Genomic DNA, 18,211 nt, shown 5'->3' on the forward strand with positions numbered 1-18,211 from the left:
GTAATACAAAAAGTCTTTTATGTTTATGTGCGTGGGTGTGGGTGTGTGTGTCTGTGCGTGTGTGTTTCACAAGCAGACATACTTCCACATTTCTTGCACCCTTTTTTGCTTTGGTAAGGCCAAGCCCCACAGGACACATCCATACAAACAACCCTGCCTTGAACTCAGAGACTCAGGGTTGAGGAATTTATTTACCCTCATAGAATAACTGTAAAGATTTAGAAATGTCACAGAGCATTAAAAGAAAAACCCAACCCCCCAACACCCAAACCATAAGACATGAAATCCTGATACACTTAAATGCTTCCTTTGCTGCAGCTGTTCTTCAGATTCCTGATAGTGGGCTTACTACAATGACCAGAGCAATAAGATACTCTTCATTTTGTTTAGAATAATTAGGAAAAAAAAAAAAAAATTAAAGGACATTTTGAAAGGAAAAAAAAAAAACTAAAATTCAAATTCTGAAAATATCTTGCCTCTTTTATTAATCATGTCATCTAACACCAATTAAAAAAACAAATACGTGAATATGATATAAAAATACGATCCCGGGATTAACACTTGTTGCAGGCACAGTTATCTCACAGAATATATGTTTGGAGGGCCAAGGAAAGGAGTTTATTTTTGTTTTTGCTTCACTTAAAAAAAAAAAATCCACAGCAGTGCAAGTAGGATCAGGAAGAGGGTAGGAGGGGGGAGATTCTTTAGCAGCAAAATGTCCAAGGTTCTCTAATCACAATCAAAATCAACGGATATTGGATTTAGTGGGGGAAAAAAAAAAAAGATGAAAGGGATGCTGCCCAGACCCATGTGTCATCAATCACTAAAAGACTTCTGCTGCAAAAGCCCCAAACTGTGACATACGAAGGACGTGCTCTATTATACAAGCAATCATCAAGTGTGTCCTTCAAGCTTTTGACCACGTTTGTCACTTAAATATATGTACAGGAATTGGGCTCCTCCTCTTGTTCACGTCCCTTCAGGTCTCCACCGTCTGGTCGCTCTGGGTGGGCTCATGGTGTATTTTGCCTCCAATGTTTGAACAGCATGTGCACCATCGCTCTGGTTTGCCTCGCTGGCCCTGGCTGTTTCCAGCAGAAGGTGGGCAGGCAGGGTGGTTTAGTGATCACTGTTCTGTTTCTCTCTCATCCAGGCATGAATCTGTTCTTTCAGTTCTGGCACTGAGAAAAGAAAAGGAAAGAATTAATGCCCTGGATGGCCTTTTCCTGAGAGATGATGCCTGCAGTTCACTATAAAGAAAGGGCCATTTATACCCTCACGGAACTGAAGACTGACAAAGAGGACATGAACAGTAAAGACTGGAATTCTATAGCGAAAAAGAGCAAAGAATGCTTTGTGTCTTTTCCGTTACAAAGTGTCAGAAACCATGGAGTGTCTGGATTTGTTAAATTTCCCCTTTTGGTTACTCTCTGATACAGGATTTTTGGCCCCACTACTTGGGGCAGGTGCAGGCACTGCGGCTCAAGCTCTACCCTCCTCTACCTGGTTCCAGCATGCTCTCTGTCAGCGTCTGCCGGTTGAAGGGGTCCGTGGGGGAGTTCAGCAAGTGCCGCAGGATGATGGAGCGGTCCATGATGGTGCCGGAGGGCAGTCGCACGGGGTCAGTCATCAGGGTGTCCATTAGAGGGTCTACAGAGACAAAGCAAATTCTAATCAAACAATAGTGCCTACAACTGAAAAAGAATACAAAACAAAGTCCCTCCTATCAGTGAAAAATAGAGCAGCAACCAAATGGCCCAGACCAGGCCCCGAGGTTTAGAAGAAAATCAGCATTAGATAAAAGCACACACTTGGCCTTTTGCAGAGAGGAAAGTACCCTTTTGTCAGCTACTGAGTGACAGCTACTGTCAGCTACAGAGAGGAAAAATTAGAGAAAAAAAGACAGTAAGACAGACACAGCAGCAAGCAGTGAAGGTGGCAGACTAGAATTAACCCTTCCTCTTAGTACTCCTCATAATTCTTGGAACATACGAATCCCTGCCTGCAAAGGCAAGGCTGACCTTAGAATTTTCAGGGCCGTTATCTGGTTTGAAATCAGGCTAAGCATTTTTCCCCCTTGTCATTTATAATATGAACTAAAATTAGGCAATGGTAATTTCAATTTCAGACCAAGAGTCTCAAAAAGCAAGGAGAACACAGAACATCTTCTAATGTCATAGGTTTCAGGTTAAATCAAAGAATTTGGTATAAGAAAAGTGGGTCCACTCACCTCTGAACTCGTCTGGGGCATCACTGTAGTCAATCTCTGCCCGTGCATTCTTAGCCACAATCTCCTCTACTTTCTCAGCCAGAAGCTTGAACTTCTCTATCGCTATGGTGGATTTGATTCCTGCCTTCCGCATTTTTGAAATAACTTCTTCAAACAACTCTTTGCTGTAGGATCTCTGCAAACGAGGAAAGACAACGTGAGATGTAAATATAAATGGAAAAAATAAACCTGCAGAAAACATCCAAAGTAGGCTCTGTTTTCTGAAAAAGCCCTAAAATTATCAGTATATATAAGTATACTTTGACATGGCTATAAATACATAAAGACTGGGCTAATCCAAACCAAACTGTACAAGGTCATTACTTCTGGAAGCGGCTTTAGGACTGAGGCAAATGAGAGGAATTAAAAAAATTTTTAATTACTTTTACAGCACACATGCATTTCTCTTAAAATTTTAATATTAAAAAGAAAAGGAAATCTAGTCTAGTTCAGTCTTCGTAAGGCACTCAGATGGTAAAGAATCCGCCTGCAGTGTGGGAGACCTCAGTTTGACCCCTGGGCTGGGAAGATCCCCTGGAGGAAGGCATGGCAACCCACTCCAGTGTTCTTGCCTGAAGAATCCCCATGGACAGAGGAGCCTGGTGGGCTAGGTTCATGGGTCGCAAAGAGTTGGACATAACTGAAGGACTATGCACAGCACGCAGAGACCCAATACCCTGCAAGAGGAGGTAGACAGTTCAGTTCTTTTCCCTAAAGGTAAACATGGTGAAATCAACCCAAACAGAGTTCATAATCAACAGGAGCTTTCTCCCATTCTTTGATGCTTCTTTAAGATCTTTTAGTTTAATGCTATTAAATGTCAGAGGCTTGGCTGATTGGAGCAGACAGGGATTATGCCTGTGAGAGTGGGAGGGATGACCAGCAGGGTAAGCCCCACCACAGATCCAGGCGACCCTGGACTTCAAACCTGGCTTCACCATCTACCCACTGTGTGGTTTTAGGCAAGGCTCTAACTCTCCTTAGCTCCAGTCTCTTTGGGTGTAAAATGCTGGTAGTAACACCTACTCTACAGGTGCCTAATTTATATCAATCACTGCCATTTCAAAACAGCAAAGTATATCATACTTGGCATTTACACTGGCCACGTGCCACTTTAGTGATACAAAGATAGGCGGGGAATGATTAAATCAGTGACCTGTGATTTCTAAACGAGGATTCACAAGAACATACATCTGTGGGATGAATTCATCTTAGTGCTTGCGTTTTCTCAGAATGCGTATTCCAAGTCCTCAGTCTTCCTTCTATCCTTTTTTAAACTTCAGTTTCTAAATAAGTGCACACACTCACTTTCTCTCTCCATACACACCCATGTTCCTTATTCAATCCATGTGGGAAAAGAGCAAAGGACCAAGTGTTTTTCTTTTTGCCTGGGCCTAGCAATAATAGTTGTAGTTTTCTGAAACTAAATTACTACTTTAGTTCAACAGATACTTTATTTTGTATCTACTTACTATGAGCCAGATAAGCCACCATCCCCATCCCCTAGGGCTTCCTTGATAGCTCAATTAGTAAAGAATCTGCCTGCAATGCAGAAGACCCCAGTTTGATTTCTGGGTTAGGAAGATCCGCTGGAGAAGGGAAGAGCTACCCACTCCAGTATTCTGGCGTGGAGAATTCCATGGACTCTACAGTCCATGGGGTCGCAAACAATCGGACACAACTGAGTGATTTTTCACGTCACAGGGAAATAAACGGCCAGAAGTTCACAGTCAGATGCTGAAAGGGCAAAAACGCACAGCGTGGCCGCTGCTGTCCACACCACTGTGATGATTCACCTTGAATGCCTCTGTTCAGCTGGTGGTCTCGAAAACATCACCCACTCTTATTTCTCAAAAGAAATTTTGGATTTTCCTGGCAGTACAGTGATTAAACACTCTGTGCTCCCAATGTAGGGTATATGGGTATAATCCCTGGTCAGGGAACTATGATCCCACATGACACGTGGCACCCCCGCAAAAAAGATGATTGAGTTTTTAACTGACTGACTTGTGCCTGCTGTAGAGTCAACTTCTAAGATACAGCAGTGGATAAACATTATCAGAAATCAAAGGGCACTTATGATAAGGGGACATGGCATTCAGTGTCAAAGAGCAGCAGCATCAATTAATCAAACAAATATAGATTACTGAGCTGCTGCTTCAAGTTCAGCGTGGATGGGACTGGAGAGGAAGCAAAGATGTTGTCCTTGACATCAAGGATCATACAGAATAAATACAAAATTAGACATAAAAATATCTGCAAATTATGTATCTGGTATAGGTCTAGTATCCAGAAAGTATTAAAGAACTCACACAGAATATATAAAGAACAAAACAGAAAGGATCCGATTTCAAAAATGGATAAAGGGGAATTTCCTGGTGGTCAAGTGTTTAGGACTCCATGCTTTCACTACCGAGGGCCTGCGTTCAATCCCTGGTCCATGAAAAGATCTAACAAGCCACTTGGTGCAGGTAAGGGGAAAAAAATGGATGAAGGATTTGAATATACAGTTCTCCAAAAAAGATACACAAATGGCCAACAAGCACTTGTCATTAGGGAAATGCAAATCAAAACTACAGTGAAATACCACTTCACTCCCACTAGGGTGTCTATTAAAAACAAAACAGAACAAAAACACCAGAAAATAGCAAGTGTTGGTGAGGATGTGGAGAAATTAGAACCCTCGTACACTACTCGTGGGCTTGTGGGACTGTTAGACACAGAATTACCATATGACTCAGAAATTCTACTCCTAAGTATATCCCAAAGAATTGAAAATAGGTATTTACACAAATACTTTGTCTCACTGCTTTGCAGCCCCATGAACTGTAGCCCACCAGGCTCCTTTGTCCATGGAATTCTCCAGGCCAGAATACTAGAGTGGGTAGACATTTCCTTCTTCAGGAGATCTTCCTGACCCAGGGATCAAACCCTGGTCTCCCACATTGCAGGCAGATTCTTCACAGTCTGAGCCACCAGGAGACATGGGTTCAATCTCTGGGCCAGCAGGACCCCTTGGCCACAGGGCAACTAAGCCCCCTGTGTCGCAACTACTGAGCCTGTGCTCTACAGCCCATGTGCTGCAACACGTGAAGTCCACGTGTCAATATGTTCCACAACAACAGAAGCCAGTGCACCGCAACTAGAGAGTAGCCCCTGCTCTCCACAACTAGAGAAAAGCCCGTGTGTGTGGCAATGAAGACCCCACAAAGCCAAAAATAAATAAATGTTAAAAAAAAAAAAAAAGGAACTAGGTACTGATACATGTATAACATAGAGGAACTTTGAAGACATGCTACATGAGAGAAGCCAGACAAAAAAGTTATATACATTGTATCATTCCATTTATATGAAGTATCCAGAATAGGCAAATAGGCAAATATAAAAATAGGTAAAATAAAGACAGAAAGCAGTTTAGTGGTTGCTAGGGGCTGGGGTGAGAGAGATAGTGGCTACTTAATGGATACAAGACTTCCTTACGGGAGTGATAGGATGTTCTGTAACTAGAGAGGGGATGCTTGTCCAACACTGTGACTGTGTAAATGCCACTGGATTGTACACGTCAACGTGGTGCACTTTGTGTTATGTGACTTTCACCTCAATTAAAAAAAAAAAAAGTGCATAGGAGAAGTGAGATTTCAGGTGGGCTCTTTACTATCATTTTTTCACGAAACATGGTGTTAACAGACAGTGCTCCAGGAGCATCAGATTGCCATCCATCTGTCCGGAAAGCACAGGGAGATGCAGCCCTGGACACGGCTCCCAAATCAGGCTAGGACCTCTCTTCTAGGCTCTCCAGGCTTTGGGCACAGCTGTCCTGTTGCCCGCCCCGCTTCCTCCCATCCTGACCAGGGGCGCTCTGCTCAGACCTGTGTGTAAAGCTCAGGGCTCCTTGTACTGGTGTCTCCTGTCACCTGTCCTGGGCACCTGTCTTCCACCCGCTCTCATGCGTGGAAGGCTCTCTGCTTCTTCTCTTGCTCGGCTGCCACTTTCTTCTTCCTTTTGTCTTCCCAGGAAAATAAGACACACCAGACGGAACCAGAGCAAATCAACAGCACTGCCCCCAAAGGAGATAACAAAGCGCTACCACCTCCCTGGAGCCTTCCAGTCTTCCATCCTTCTGCCCCTCCCCACCACCCAGACTCTCTTCCAAAACAATCCAGTTGGCAGGCCCCTCACTGGCTTACAGCCAACATAAATGCAAAGTGTCCAAAAATCAAGACAAACATCACACTGTACAACGCGGCAAAAAACCCACTTAAAAAGTGTTCTTCTCCCCATGGTGTCACCAGCACTTGTGTGGTTGCCTCAAGGGTCTGGAAGAACAGGGCTACTGAGACATTGAAGCAGACCTGAGGGCCACCACAGGCCACCACCAAAATCCACAGGCATTACCAGGGAGTGTGGATGGTTTACTGGTCACCAAGGAAAGCAGTAGGAAGCAACCCTTTGGTTTTCACTGTCTCACTGGGTATGCTGTGTTCATCCACACTGCAAGCTTTGTGTTACATTAACTTCTTGTGTTGTGGTGGCCACAGTAAAACCTACCAAGAGAAGAGGGAGCTGGCTAATGACCCTTTGGAGTCCCTGACTGTTAAAAGGGGAAGAGTCCCTGGGGACTTCTCACCCCTGACTTCTGGCTGGGCTGAGGCCCCGTTCTAGTCGGCCTGCTGCCCAAGGCGGACGCCCTGAGCTCACATGGTGAGCGTTTCCATTTCCTGGCCCTCCTAAGACTACCGTTTATCTTCCATTTCTCAATATATGCAGTATTATACAGTCGCAGACGGGAGAATCATTTCAGTATCTCCTCAAAATAACTGCAAACACCTAACCTGTTCCTTTACCACTACTTTTTTGCAGAAAAACTATTTTAGACATATGTGGTTTTTTTCCATTGCAGGTACTTTGTCAAGACCACATCTCCTGCTTATATCTAAAAGTACCTACTACGCATGTGATGTATGTCTCAATAAAGCTTTTACTGGAAAAACACAAAAAAGGACCTGCAATTTCCCTATTTTGACCTTTAGATGATATGTAAGTAAAGAACCTTCTGGAGGGGACTTCCTTGGTGGTCCACTGGTTATGATGCCGTGCTTCCAATGCAGGGATGCAGGAGATGCAAGATCGATCCCTGGTTAGGGAACTAAGATCCCACATGCCGTGCAGGGCAGCCAGTAAATAAATAAATCAACAACAACAACAACAACAAACCTTCTGGAATTCCTAGTGACAGTTACCCTGAGAGGTGAGTAATATCTGGAAAAAGAACGTGAACAAAGATGGAGAGATGGAAACGAACATGGAACGTTGGGGCATTTTAAGCAGAAAGCAGAGAAGTTGAGAACAGACTCAGGGCAGACACTGGGGAGGAGCCCTGTCTCTGCCCCACGCTAACCGTGTGGCTCTCTAAACTCTGTGTGCCTCCAAGGGCGTGAGGAATCCAAGGGAATCTGTATCTCAGGATTTTGTGAGAGTCAAAAGTGAAACCATGAAAGGAGGTTAAACCCTGACATGTGGTTAATAACCATTAGTTACTAAGGTGCTGAAGATGCTGCAGGACAGAGGAACATGGAGGGAGAAGAAGCCCCGTAGATTCTGAAAAATTAAAAATCAAGGCTGGACTGGGGTTGCTGGAACTAAATTGGCAGCTGTGGAAATGAAAACCACAAAATGGATGTGATCACCAGAACTCAAGGAATAAGGGAGGGAAGGATGTAAAAATAACAAACAAGGTCTGAAACCTGGAACCACAGAATTAACAGCAGCACTGAAGCTGAAGAGACTCCCTGAGAAAACAGGGTTTCTTCTGAGCTTAAGAGATTTGTCAAGCAAGGCCCTTACCATGACAGGTTACAAACTCAACTGGAAATGGATCTGAGAGCTCACCTGTTCATCTCCATTTACACCAGACAAGTTTCCCTTGCCGCTGTGGCTGTTATTTTTTACATCCTAAAAACTTTCCAAGCTACATTTTGCAATGTGTCCCCTTCCTTGATTTCCAGTGGGGAAAATCCAGAAACAGAGGGATGTGCACGGAGTCTGCCAGGACATCCACAAGGAAGCAAACTCAAGTCGCCCGCCCCCCAGGCACTGACCTGGTCGTCAGCGATGGCTTTCGCGAACCGGGCACAGTCCAGCTGCAAGTAAATATCGGTCAGTTGGTCCAACAGCTTCTTTGGTTCAAAGCCATATTTCTCGGGGTTTTCAACTTTCAGGTCACGGCACTTCGGGCCACAGAGTTGCTGAAGATTGAAGTTCAGCATCGCGGCCAATCGGGGTCCAAGTTCCTAGGGAATCACAGGATAACAGGGCAAGTCAAGCTGTCAGGTCAAGTAAGGAGGACCAAACACTCCCCTTTCAGAGACTGCAGGGCCAGGAATTGACAGGATAGACATTCAAAGAATCCCTTACCTGTGCTACATCATATAAGCTGAAGGACATTCTATTCAGCCTTCTCTTTACTCTCCATTTCTAAGCCAACAATTCTAATGCTTAACAGAATGCTGCAGCCTGATGAAATATTTATAAATACCAAAAAAGCAACCTTTTCTTTAAATTCATGTTTTTAATTATAAAAACAACAATCACTTCGAATTTGCTGAGAAACAAGTCACAGAAGTTTGAGTCTGCTCTTTCAGCCATCTTTACGTATTATGTTTATAAATTTCCAATGTTCCTGGCAGTTTAGACAATATGCACCATTCTCTTTTATCAGATGCAAAGAGCAGAGAAATATAAAAGAGAAGATAAAATCTGTCTTAAATAGTTTTAAATCAAGCCGGTGAAACAAAACAAATGAAACAACTAGAAGGTAAGTATGAAGTAACATGCCATAACCCCACTAGATGATACAGGACTACTACACGTGGGCATACACTGCTTTAAGGAAACCAGAGAGGGGAAATCTCACTTCAAGAGTATTAAACAGTGGCCATAAATATGAGTCTTGAAGGCTTCTATTTAAGGAACAAGGTTTTTATTAAATTTAATGACTGGATCTATACAAATTCAACTTAAACTTGGCTTTTAAAGGACCTACTCTTGCACAAAGTATAGTATTCTGTATTTTTTTTTTTGATAAATATATATTCTTTAATCTACTATTCTTCACTGAAGTATGATGGAATGTCATCCCTTGGGTTAAGATGAATATATCCATGCTATTATTCTATAAACACTATCATTTTTGATCCACAATTTCCAAATACTCTATGTCTTGATAATACATCCATAACTTTTAAATTATTAAAAAAAATTTTAATTGGAGGATAATTGCTTTACAATGCTGTGTCAGTTTCTGGTATACAACATGAATCAGCTATATATATACATACATCCTCTTCCTCTTACGCCTCCCTCCCCCACCGTATTCCTATATTTGTTAAGAAACCATGAGATAAAAGAGTGATTAAGAATAGAATATAACTGGTCATTTTTCTTTCTGAAGTGGGAGAGTTTTGTGTTGACCAGCCAAGATCAGCCCAGAAGGCGAAAACAGTACAGCAAAGGAAAAAGAAAGATGATGGCAGGCAGAGGCAAAGCCTGGGGGCAGAGACCACGACCCCCGTGTGTGGCAGCTCCGATCAGTGAGTAGATCTTGAAAAAAATTAATTTTAACTGACATGAAAATATTAGACTTAGCTTTCAATAATTTCCTTTAAAAATGAAGAATTTAGAGCTAACAAAAGGCTTTATGATAATTTAGTCTCAAATGATATTTTTAAATATTTCTTTTTATTTATTTATCTGTTTGGCTGTGTGGAGTCTTAGCTGTGGCACAAGGGATCTTCGATATTCATTGAGGCATGTGAACTCTTAGCTCGGGCATGGGGGATCCAGTTCCCTGATCGGTCCCTCTGCGTCGGGAGCTCAAAATCTTGGCCACCGGACCACCGGGGAAGTCTCTCAAATACTTTTTATAGTTTCCGACCCTCTAAACAACCAGAAGGCACTGCCATCGGGGCACCTGAACATAAAATACAACATGACTTAGAGCAGGGACTGGCACATTCCGGGCTGTAAGACAAATCCAGCCTGCTGCCTCAGTTGAGGCAGTCACTGGAACACAGTAACAGCAGAGTTAGTAGCTGAGACAGAGACTGTGCGGCCCACAACATATAAACTATTCACTGTCTGGCCTTTACAGAAAAAGTTTATAGAAACTCCATTTGCAAGGTTTTAAGGGAAGCAAGTGTCTGAAATACCTTGTCTAAATGAGTTGCCGTGTTCTTATGCTTTTAATGATGCACTGTTTGCTTCATTCTCTGCTGCTCCTGTGCTGAAATCTATTTTTGAAAAGACATGAAATGGAAAGGGGACAGGGGAGGGGGCCCATCTCGCGAGCTGCACCCAGGCCAGGGTGTGGTGATAATCCTGAAGGTAAGAGTAAACAGGGAGAGGACTATCCTGAGGTCCAGTGGCTGAGGCTGTGTTTCCACTACAGGGGGTACGGTTTTGATCCCTGGGGAACTAAGATCCCACATGCTGTGCTGTGCATCCAAAAATTTCTTTTTAAAAAAGAGAGAGAAACTAGAGGAAATACCAAATCTGAGGTCCCTTTCTTGCCTTCCTTATTACCCTTGTCGTGGCCACATTATAACGCCCCTAAACTCCGTGTGTGTGTGTGTGTGTGTGTGTGTGTGTGTGTTGAGGGGGTGGTCAAAGCATAGCAGAGATTTTCATTTATGCCTCTCAGCTTTGACTTCAGAAACAGGATCCAGGTCTCTTCAATCAAGTCAAAGCCAAACATTCTGTCTACCAGTGACCTATCATAAACCCTAATTAAGGCTCTCAATAACCTTTGACTTCTTGAATGTAACAAAGCTACACTGAAGAGAACCAAAAATCTTATATGTCAATTGTTTCTACTTAATAAACTCTAATTTCCAATTGATGTCACTTTATACTTTTCTTATAAATAAAACACAAGAATCAATAATGATAAAAATATGCCACAGCTTCAACATTAATAATCCAATGTGCTGTCTCAGCAGAAAGTGAATTAAAAGTGACTGCCTGCAGACTTCAGTGTATCAGCAGAGTGCTGTGCATATCAATTACATAACTGGGAACAAACTCAGTGACAGAATTAACTGATCGGTGACTGTGATGCTAAAACACCCAAAATTTCAATGACGACTATATTTAGTTCTAAGTTGATAGGTTCTGAATGTTGAATCCAACAGACAAAACAAATACCCCGAAGGTTCTACTCACGGGTCTCAGGAACGGCTTCTGGACCTGCTTGGTGAGGATATGGAACATGTCCACCGTCTCCGTCGCCAGGGCAAGATAGGAGCGCGAAACGCGCTCGTCCTGAGCGAGCTGGGACTGGCGAGCCTGCTGCTGATCCTGGGGAACAGTGAACAGATGCCAGACACATCTCAGTGCTAGTCGCCAGCTCACCAAGCTCCAAGTGCAAGGGAAAAATACAGTCAGCTCATAACTAGGGAAGTGTGTTATACCGCCAACAGACTTGGGGAATCATAGAACCACCTGCATGGCAAATGTTCCAGATTACTGAGGTGTATTCCTTTTGCCATCAGACAATCCAGGAGGCACAGGTTTGATTCCTGGTCGGGAAACTAAGATTTACACATGCCACAAGGCACGGCTGAAGGGAAAAAAAAAATGAAGCCAACTGAGATTTTAACACCATCCTTCTGGAGTGTACACTGCAAGGGTGAAGGCTGAGAGACCACAGAGGAGTCTTCTCCAGGTAAGAGACAGTAGTGGTCTAGAGGCAGAGCAAAGAGGTCAGACAATGAATATATTTTGAGAGAGAGCCTAGGGGCATTTGCTGAGACAGCGAGAGGAATCAAGGAAGACTCCACAGGTGCTGACCCAGAGCACTGAGTAGAATGCAGTCCTCATTTTCTGAGACAGGGCAGAGGAGATCCGGAAAACAACTTTTGGACACAAGTGGAGATCCTAGTAGAACCCCGGGCAGAGGCAAGTCAACAGCTAGTTACATAAGCCTGAATCAACTTACATAAGCCTGAATCAAGAGTGAGCCGAGCTTGGGAGGCACATTTTGGAATCTTTAGAATACAGACAGTAAAAGCCTTGGAACAGATGAGGTCGGCCTGCAGCGGTTTTCAACTAGGGGCATCAGGTACTGTGTGGGAGTACTTCCGGTTGCCTGATAACTGGAAGTAGGAGGGACACATCACTGGCATTAAATGGGCACGAGCTGGAGATGCCCTGCAGCATCTGGGACAGTCTCTCCTGACAAAGAATTACTCTTACGTCAAAACTCCAACCAGCACCCTCACCAAGGAACACACGACCTAGGGAAAGTCGTGTGTGGAAAGAGAAGAGAAGACAACTGAGGTCTGAGCACTGGGGAGGAGCAGGCAGGGAGAGGGGAGGCAGGAAGTGATTTCAAAGCCAAGTGGAACTGATTTCTGAAATAGCATTCGTCAGGGATTATTTATGCCCTTTCCCCATCCATTAACACAGAAAAAAAATCAATATTATGTGCTCAGTCACCTCATAAACAAAAGCTCTTATGATAAGCACTGGCCCTGGACAAGACAATGTGCTGCAGAACCACATCCCAACATGGACAGCATAAGCTGGTCCCGCACAGGCATCATGAGTGACATCAAGCGGGCATCACAGGAGTGGAGAGAAAGGTGAGACACTGCAGCTCCCCTAATGGGGAGCCAACTATGAGGGAGTATTTGGACAAGACCTCCTTCAAAGGATGGGTAAGAGTTTAATACCTAACAGCAGAAAGTACAGCATTTTGGACAGAAGTGTCTCAAGGCAAATAAAACCACAGGAGCTGTACATCCTGAACACATTCTTCAGGCTGGTCCTGAACTCAGTCCTCACCATCCACCATCTCTCCTCACAGTTTTCCTCAAGGCAGGCACTACCTCTGACTTACGGGCCAGGAAACAGAGACGATGAACTCAATGAGTGGCAGTGCCAGTTGTCAAACCCAGGTCCCCTGGATTCCAAAGCTGGGGCTCTTTCAACTACAGCTCATCGGTCTCCCTGGCACATTCTACAAGGGCTGGGGGACCAGGCCAGATGGAGTTGAAGGACTGATAAGCTTCGGAGGATGGCTTAGGGCCACCTGGGGCTGTGGAGGCTCAGGGGCAGGGCTGACTGCAGCCTGTGTGAATCAGAGAGCAGAGGAGGAGGGTTTTGGAGGCCCCGGAGCAAGACAGTTTAAGGTGTGTCTAAAAATGAATATGAGTGATGAGAAGGACAAAGTGTATCTAGAGGGTGGAAAAAGACGACAACCACTGCATTATCTCACGAATACAATTAGAGGGGCTTGAGGAGCATGTTGGCATGGACTCCAGACAAATCCAGAAATCATGGACTCTGGGTGAAACCCCCTAAAAGGGTGAAGTCTGTAGTTGAAGCACTTTGGCTAGAGTAAGATGTAGAATTCTTATCAAAGCTGTGAGAATACTTGGAATGAAAACCTTCCTCAATGTGCTTCAACACTCGACGTTTGAGGACAGAGGAGCATGGTGGACTACAGTCACAGGGATGCAGAGTCGGAAATGATAAAGCGACTGAACAACCACCACAAGACAGTTTTGACTCTACGACTTTAGAACCTCAGTAACTTTTTCATTTTGAGCATGCTACTTACAGTCAAGAAAAAGTAGCCTTCCCTACTTTCTGGAAAGCAGTTCTGATTTTGAATCTAACAAGACCAGGAGCAGAACCAGCCAATATATGAGGCAACCAATAGCTGTCAAAGGCTTAGTAAATGACCAGGGAACCACCTAAACGACTGCAATAAATGTCAGGAGACGGCAGTAGGCGGCCGCCAGCACAGCAAGCATTTCTCATGGAACCTGGCAAGACAGGCCTCTTTTCTATTTATAACTGAACATAAAAAAAGCAAGATCTATTGAAAGGAAAAACACTATATCAGAGTCCTTCAGGGGTGTTCACACAGTTGTCTACAGAAGATCAAATCAAATTCTTTTCTAGCAAGACAGAATTCTAGAGATTTATTCCCTAGTTACTTTCCTAAATATTCATCAACATATTCAAACAATAAAAGCTCTTCTCCCTAAAAAGCCCTTTACAATTAAAAAGGCAGAGGAAGTTTCCAGGACGCATTCTGAAAGACTTCTCGGCTCATTGTCTGGCTTTAAGTCATGTCTTAAGGTCTCTCCCACTCAAAACCCACGCTGGAATTTCCCAAAAGCCCACAGGAGGGAGACAGCAAGCGCTGGCCAGCCGGTCTCATCTAAGCCTTGAGACCCGCGGAGGCAGCCGTCCGCGCAGGGCTCCGCCTGGGCCCCTGCACCATGTCCTCACCCGGGGCAGCTGGTCCCACTGTTCTTTGTTCTTCATCTCCTCCTGCACTTCGTGGATCCGCTTCAGAGACTCCAGACTCTCATCGAGCAAGAACGTCGTGTCGTTTATCAGCATGTTTATATAGCGGACAAACTGCTTCCCAGAACTGAAAAGCAATTACACGCGACACAGTCACACGTTTGCTGGCAGCAAATGTGGTGGCAGGTCTCAGAGAAAAATGGCCTCCACCCAAGTGCTACCCACCGTGCCCCGCAGAGCCACCAGCCTTGACACAACTCGATGCTGGGACCCCCCGCATCTCCCCTTAGATTATGTGATTCTTTTATATTAATTGTGATAAGCTCATTCCAGTGATGTGCTGGAGCCACCTGGCATGGTTCCTCAGAGTCATTGCTAATAACATTCTAGAATTCTGTGAGCAAATTCCCTTGGCAGCTTCAACTCTGGCATCAGTGGAAGTACTTACACCCTGAAAACCAGCAAGTGCTGACTTCCAGCACCCCCAGCTCCAGAGACTGGGTTACCAGCACTACCCTGGCTCATTCCCTAAATAATTTTAAGTAGAGAAAACACTCTTCCAGGCTAGAAAAAATATGCTTAAGCTCACCAAGATATAAGGAAAGCACAAATACCCACATATAAAAGATAAGAGAACTAATGACACAATCTTCTTTATAAAGAAAGACACACTTAAGAAAAATTGGAAGCTGTAATACAGTTAAAGTACGATATTAACGTTCTTTATAGAAACAGAAGCTTCAATCTTCGGAACTGTCCTGTAAATCCTATTATAATGGACAGACTACCTGGGGAGCTGAGATGGCTTGGTCCACCTATTAGATTCTGAACCTGTCAGATTAGGAGAGAAAAGAGGAACTACTCTTCAGGATCTATTGCTGAGAAATCAGAAGGCAGCAGGGCCTTGCCTTGGGAAGACAAGTACCTGTTAACAAAGGCAGAGGCCTGGATATCAGGAGACTGGAAATTCAGAATGAACACTCCTAATCAGCACTATACAGATGGAGCTGTAGGCATGCCTGGTCTCCTAAGCTCACTGCAAGCTTTTGCTGGTATATACTTCTGAAAACAAGAGCAGCTCATGGAAAGAAAGAACTAACCTAAAGGGTTTATTTTGTGGGAAGCTATCAAAGAAATGGCTACTCCACTGCCCATACTTCCACTGTTGAATGGTAATTCAGTTAACAAGTGACAGCTAGGCTTGATCAAGGATTGAATATGGGTTGCAAATATCAGAGTAGATGGGATAAAATTTCTTCTTAAGACTAATTCAAGAGATCAACATTTTCATCTACTTTTATTTTTAAAGCACATTTAAAAATTTTCTTTTTAATTGGGAGGATAATTGCTTTACAATGTTGTGTTGGTTTTTGCCATACAGCAACATGAATCAGTCACAGGTAGACTCATGTGCCCTCCCCCTTGAACCTCCCTCCCGCCTCCCACTCATCCCCCTCCCCCGAGGTTGTCACAGAGCACCAGGTTTGAGCTCCTTGCGTCAAAGATGTGAGCTTGCTGCATCATACAGCAAATTCCCGCTGCCTATCTATTCTACATGTGGCAGTGGATATGTTTCAATGCTGCTCTCTCAACTTGTCCCACCCTCTCCTTCCCCAACTGTGTCCACAAGTCTGCTCTTTGTATCTGTGTCTCCACTGCTGCACCTTAAAGTAACTTAGATGGCATTACTAATGTCCAGGTTTAAGCAGTCACTGAAACTTCAGGTTGGTAATGAGACAAACTTCATCAAGGTCTAGGCCCTCCCTACAAAGAACATCATTTCAAATGACAGCCTTCACACTAGCTGCTTTTGAATCTGAAGTCCTCCTAACGCTTCTAACTCTAAAGCTTGATTTTAACATATTCAAAGAGTGCTAGAAGATCCCATTTCAGCCATTCTGCAAATTCATGTAATACTATAATCAAGAAACACCAAAAAACACAACACTTCATCTCAGAACAGATTCTGTCTCCATGTATACTATGCCCAAAGTATCTTGACAAATCTAAAATTCAGCAAAGTCTGGCAGGCAGAGATTTTGATAATCCTGCTCACATTTAGCAGGACCATCTGGAAAACTCAGAGGAGACAAACCTAACAGTCAACAAGAACCAGCTGGGAAAGCTTTTAAGTGGCTGTTCTCCCTCTGATTTGCAAGAACCAAGTGGTGACATTAGGGGCCCAATACTCACTTGAACTCCTCCATAAAGGTGCCGTGGTGAGCTATGTTTTGCCAAAGGCTTTTAAAAATGGTGCTAATATGATAGCGAATGGTGAACTTGTCGTAGAACTCACTGGTGGCGCCGGTGTGCTCAACGTCTGAAGAAGAAAGACAAGGGACTGAAGGATACGGACTTTCTTACCTTTCTAAAAGCAGCTATTGCTGCTATAACATTAATAAGTAATATGAATCTGCAAAATCAGAGATGTGATACAATTTTGTCTCTATCTCATACATAAGGCAGAAGAGAAATTACAAGTGGTTTTGAAGACAGACCTTCACAGTGAAGGAGGGCAATGACACAGTAACAAAATGAACTGGTCTGGGAAAATCGATGGGCATCACTGGGCTAGCATCTCCAGTGACCAGAGCTGAATTACCAGACCTCTCCCAACTGTTACTAGTTTACAGAAACTCCACAACACTGCCCTGAGTGGGAAAAAAAAAACTGGGTTAAATTTTGTTAAGGGCAATATATCTATTGAATGTGACTATCACTTTAACTGTTTTTGTATAACTGATATTTTAAAACGTGTATCAAACTAGAGAAAAGCACAGTAAATCTCTATATACTCATCATTCATTTACCAGTTATCATAATCCACGTAGCTTTTAAAATGGAACAAAGATCAAACTTCTTATAAAAAGACAAATAGCGTAAGCATGAGAAATTCCTGAACTCATGACAATAAAAAGAGGGAAAACTTTTTCTGTAAGTCCACTGTAAAGACAATGGACTTAAAGAAAAGATGCAAGACACTACAAACCCGGGCGGGAATAAAAACACAACATGTTCAAAGACTGATCTCCAAGGATATTCATTAAAGCACTATTTATACGGAAGAAAATATAAATAATCCAATGCCCAAGAGAGAACGCAAAAAAGGTATTTGTGATATAAATCTGTCTGTCAACGCAGCAGACACAAGTTTAATTCCTGGGTCGGGAAGATCCCCTGGAGAAGGGAATGGCAACCCATTTCAGTCTTCTTGCCTAGAAAATTCCATCACCACAGTCCATGGGATCAAAAAGAGTCAGACATGACTGAGCACACGTACATGCACACACAAATAAAACCACAGGCTACCAAAGAAAATATACAGTTTGAGTCCAATCATATTAACAAATATACACACTCACACATGCGAGATACAAGCTGACTGGAAAGATACAGAGCAAAATGTTAACAGAGATTCTGAGTGCAGACATTATCAACGAGCTTTATTTTCTTTTGGTTATCTTCTGTATTTCCCAATGAACACTTAATAGGGACTTAAAAAACAAAAAAAGTTACTTAAAGATAAAAGGATAGTACCTTAGTATGAAGATCTAAAAGCACCTTTCTTTAAGCTGAACTAAGCATCGTCTTATTAACTGTACAGAAGTGTGAACTGCAGTATGG

General features: G+C 43.4%; 1 protein-coding gene across 2 annotated transcripts in view; it reads right to left on the minus strand.

Moving 5' to 3' along the window:
* Window positions 1-459: 459 nt before the first annotated feature.
* The window catches only part of UBE4B (ubiquitination factor E4B), a 120,189-nt gene continuing 102,437 nt past the window's right edge, over window positions 460-18,211 (minus strand). For both annotated transcript variants that reach the window (XM_055582364.1, XM_055582365.1), the window contains 7 exons: window positions 16,781-16,907; window positions 14,570-14,714; window positions 11,489-11,623; window positions 8,368-8,559; window positions 2,231-2,405; window positions 1,504-1,650; window positions 460-1,181 (listed from right to left, as the gene is read on the minus strand). In XM_055582364.1, coding sequence (XP_055438339.1) covers window positions 1,120-1,181; window positions 1,504-1,650; window positions 2,231-2,405; window positions 8,368-8,559; window positions 11,489-11,623; window positions 14,570-14,714; window positions 16,781-16,907 — 983 coding nt within the window. In that variant the 3' untranslated portion in view covers window positions 460-1,119. The remainder of the gene's footprint in view (window positions 1,182-1,503; window positions 1,651-2,230; window positions 2,406-8,367; window positions 8,560-11,488; window positions 11,624-14,569; window positions 14,715-16,780; window positions 16,908-18,211) is intronic.

The sequence above is a fragment of the Bubalus kerabau genome, chromosome 5 (genome assembly GCF_029407905.1).
Source record: "Bubalus kerabau isolate K-KA32 ecotype Philippines breed swamp buffalo chromosome 5, PCC_UOA_SB_1v2, whole genome shotgun sequence".
NCBI classification, from domain to species: domain Eukaryota; kingdom Metazoa; phylum Chordata; class Mammalia; order Artiodactyla; family Bovidae; genus Bubalus; species Bubalus kerabau.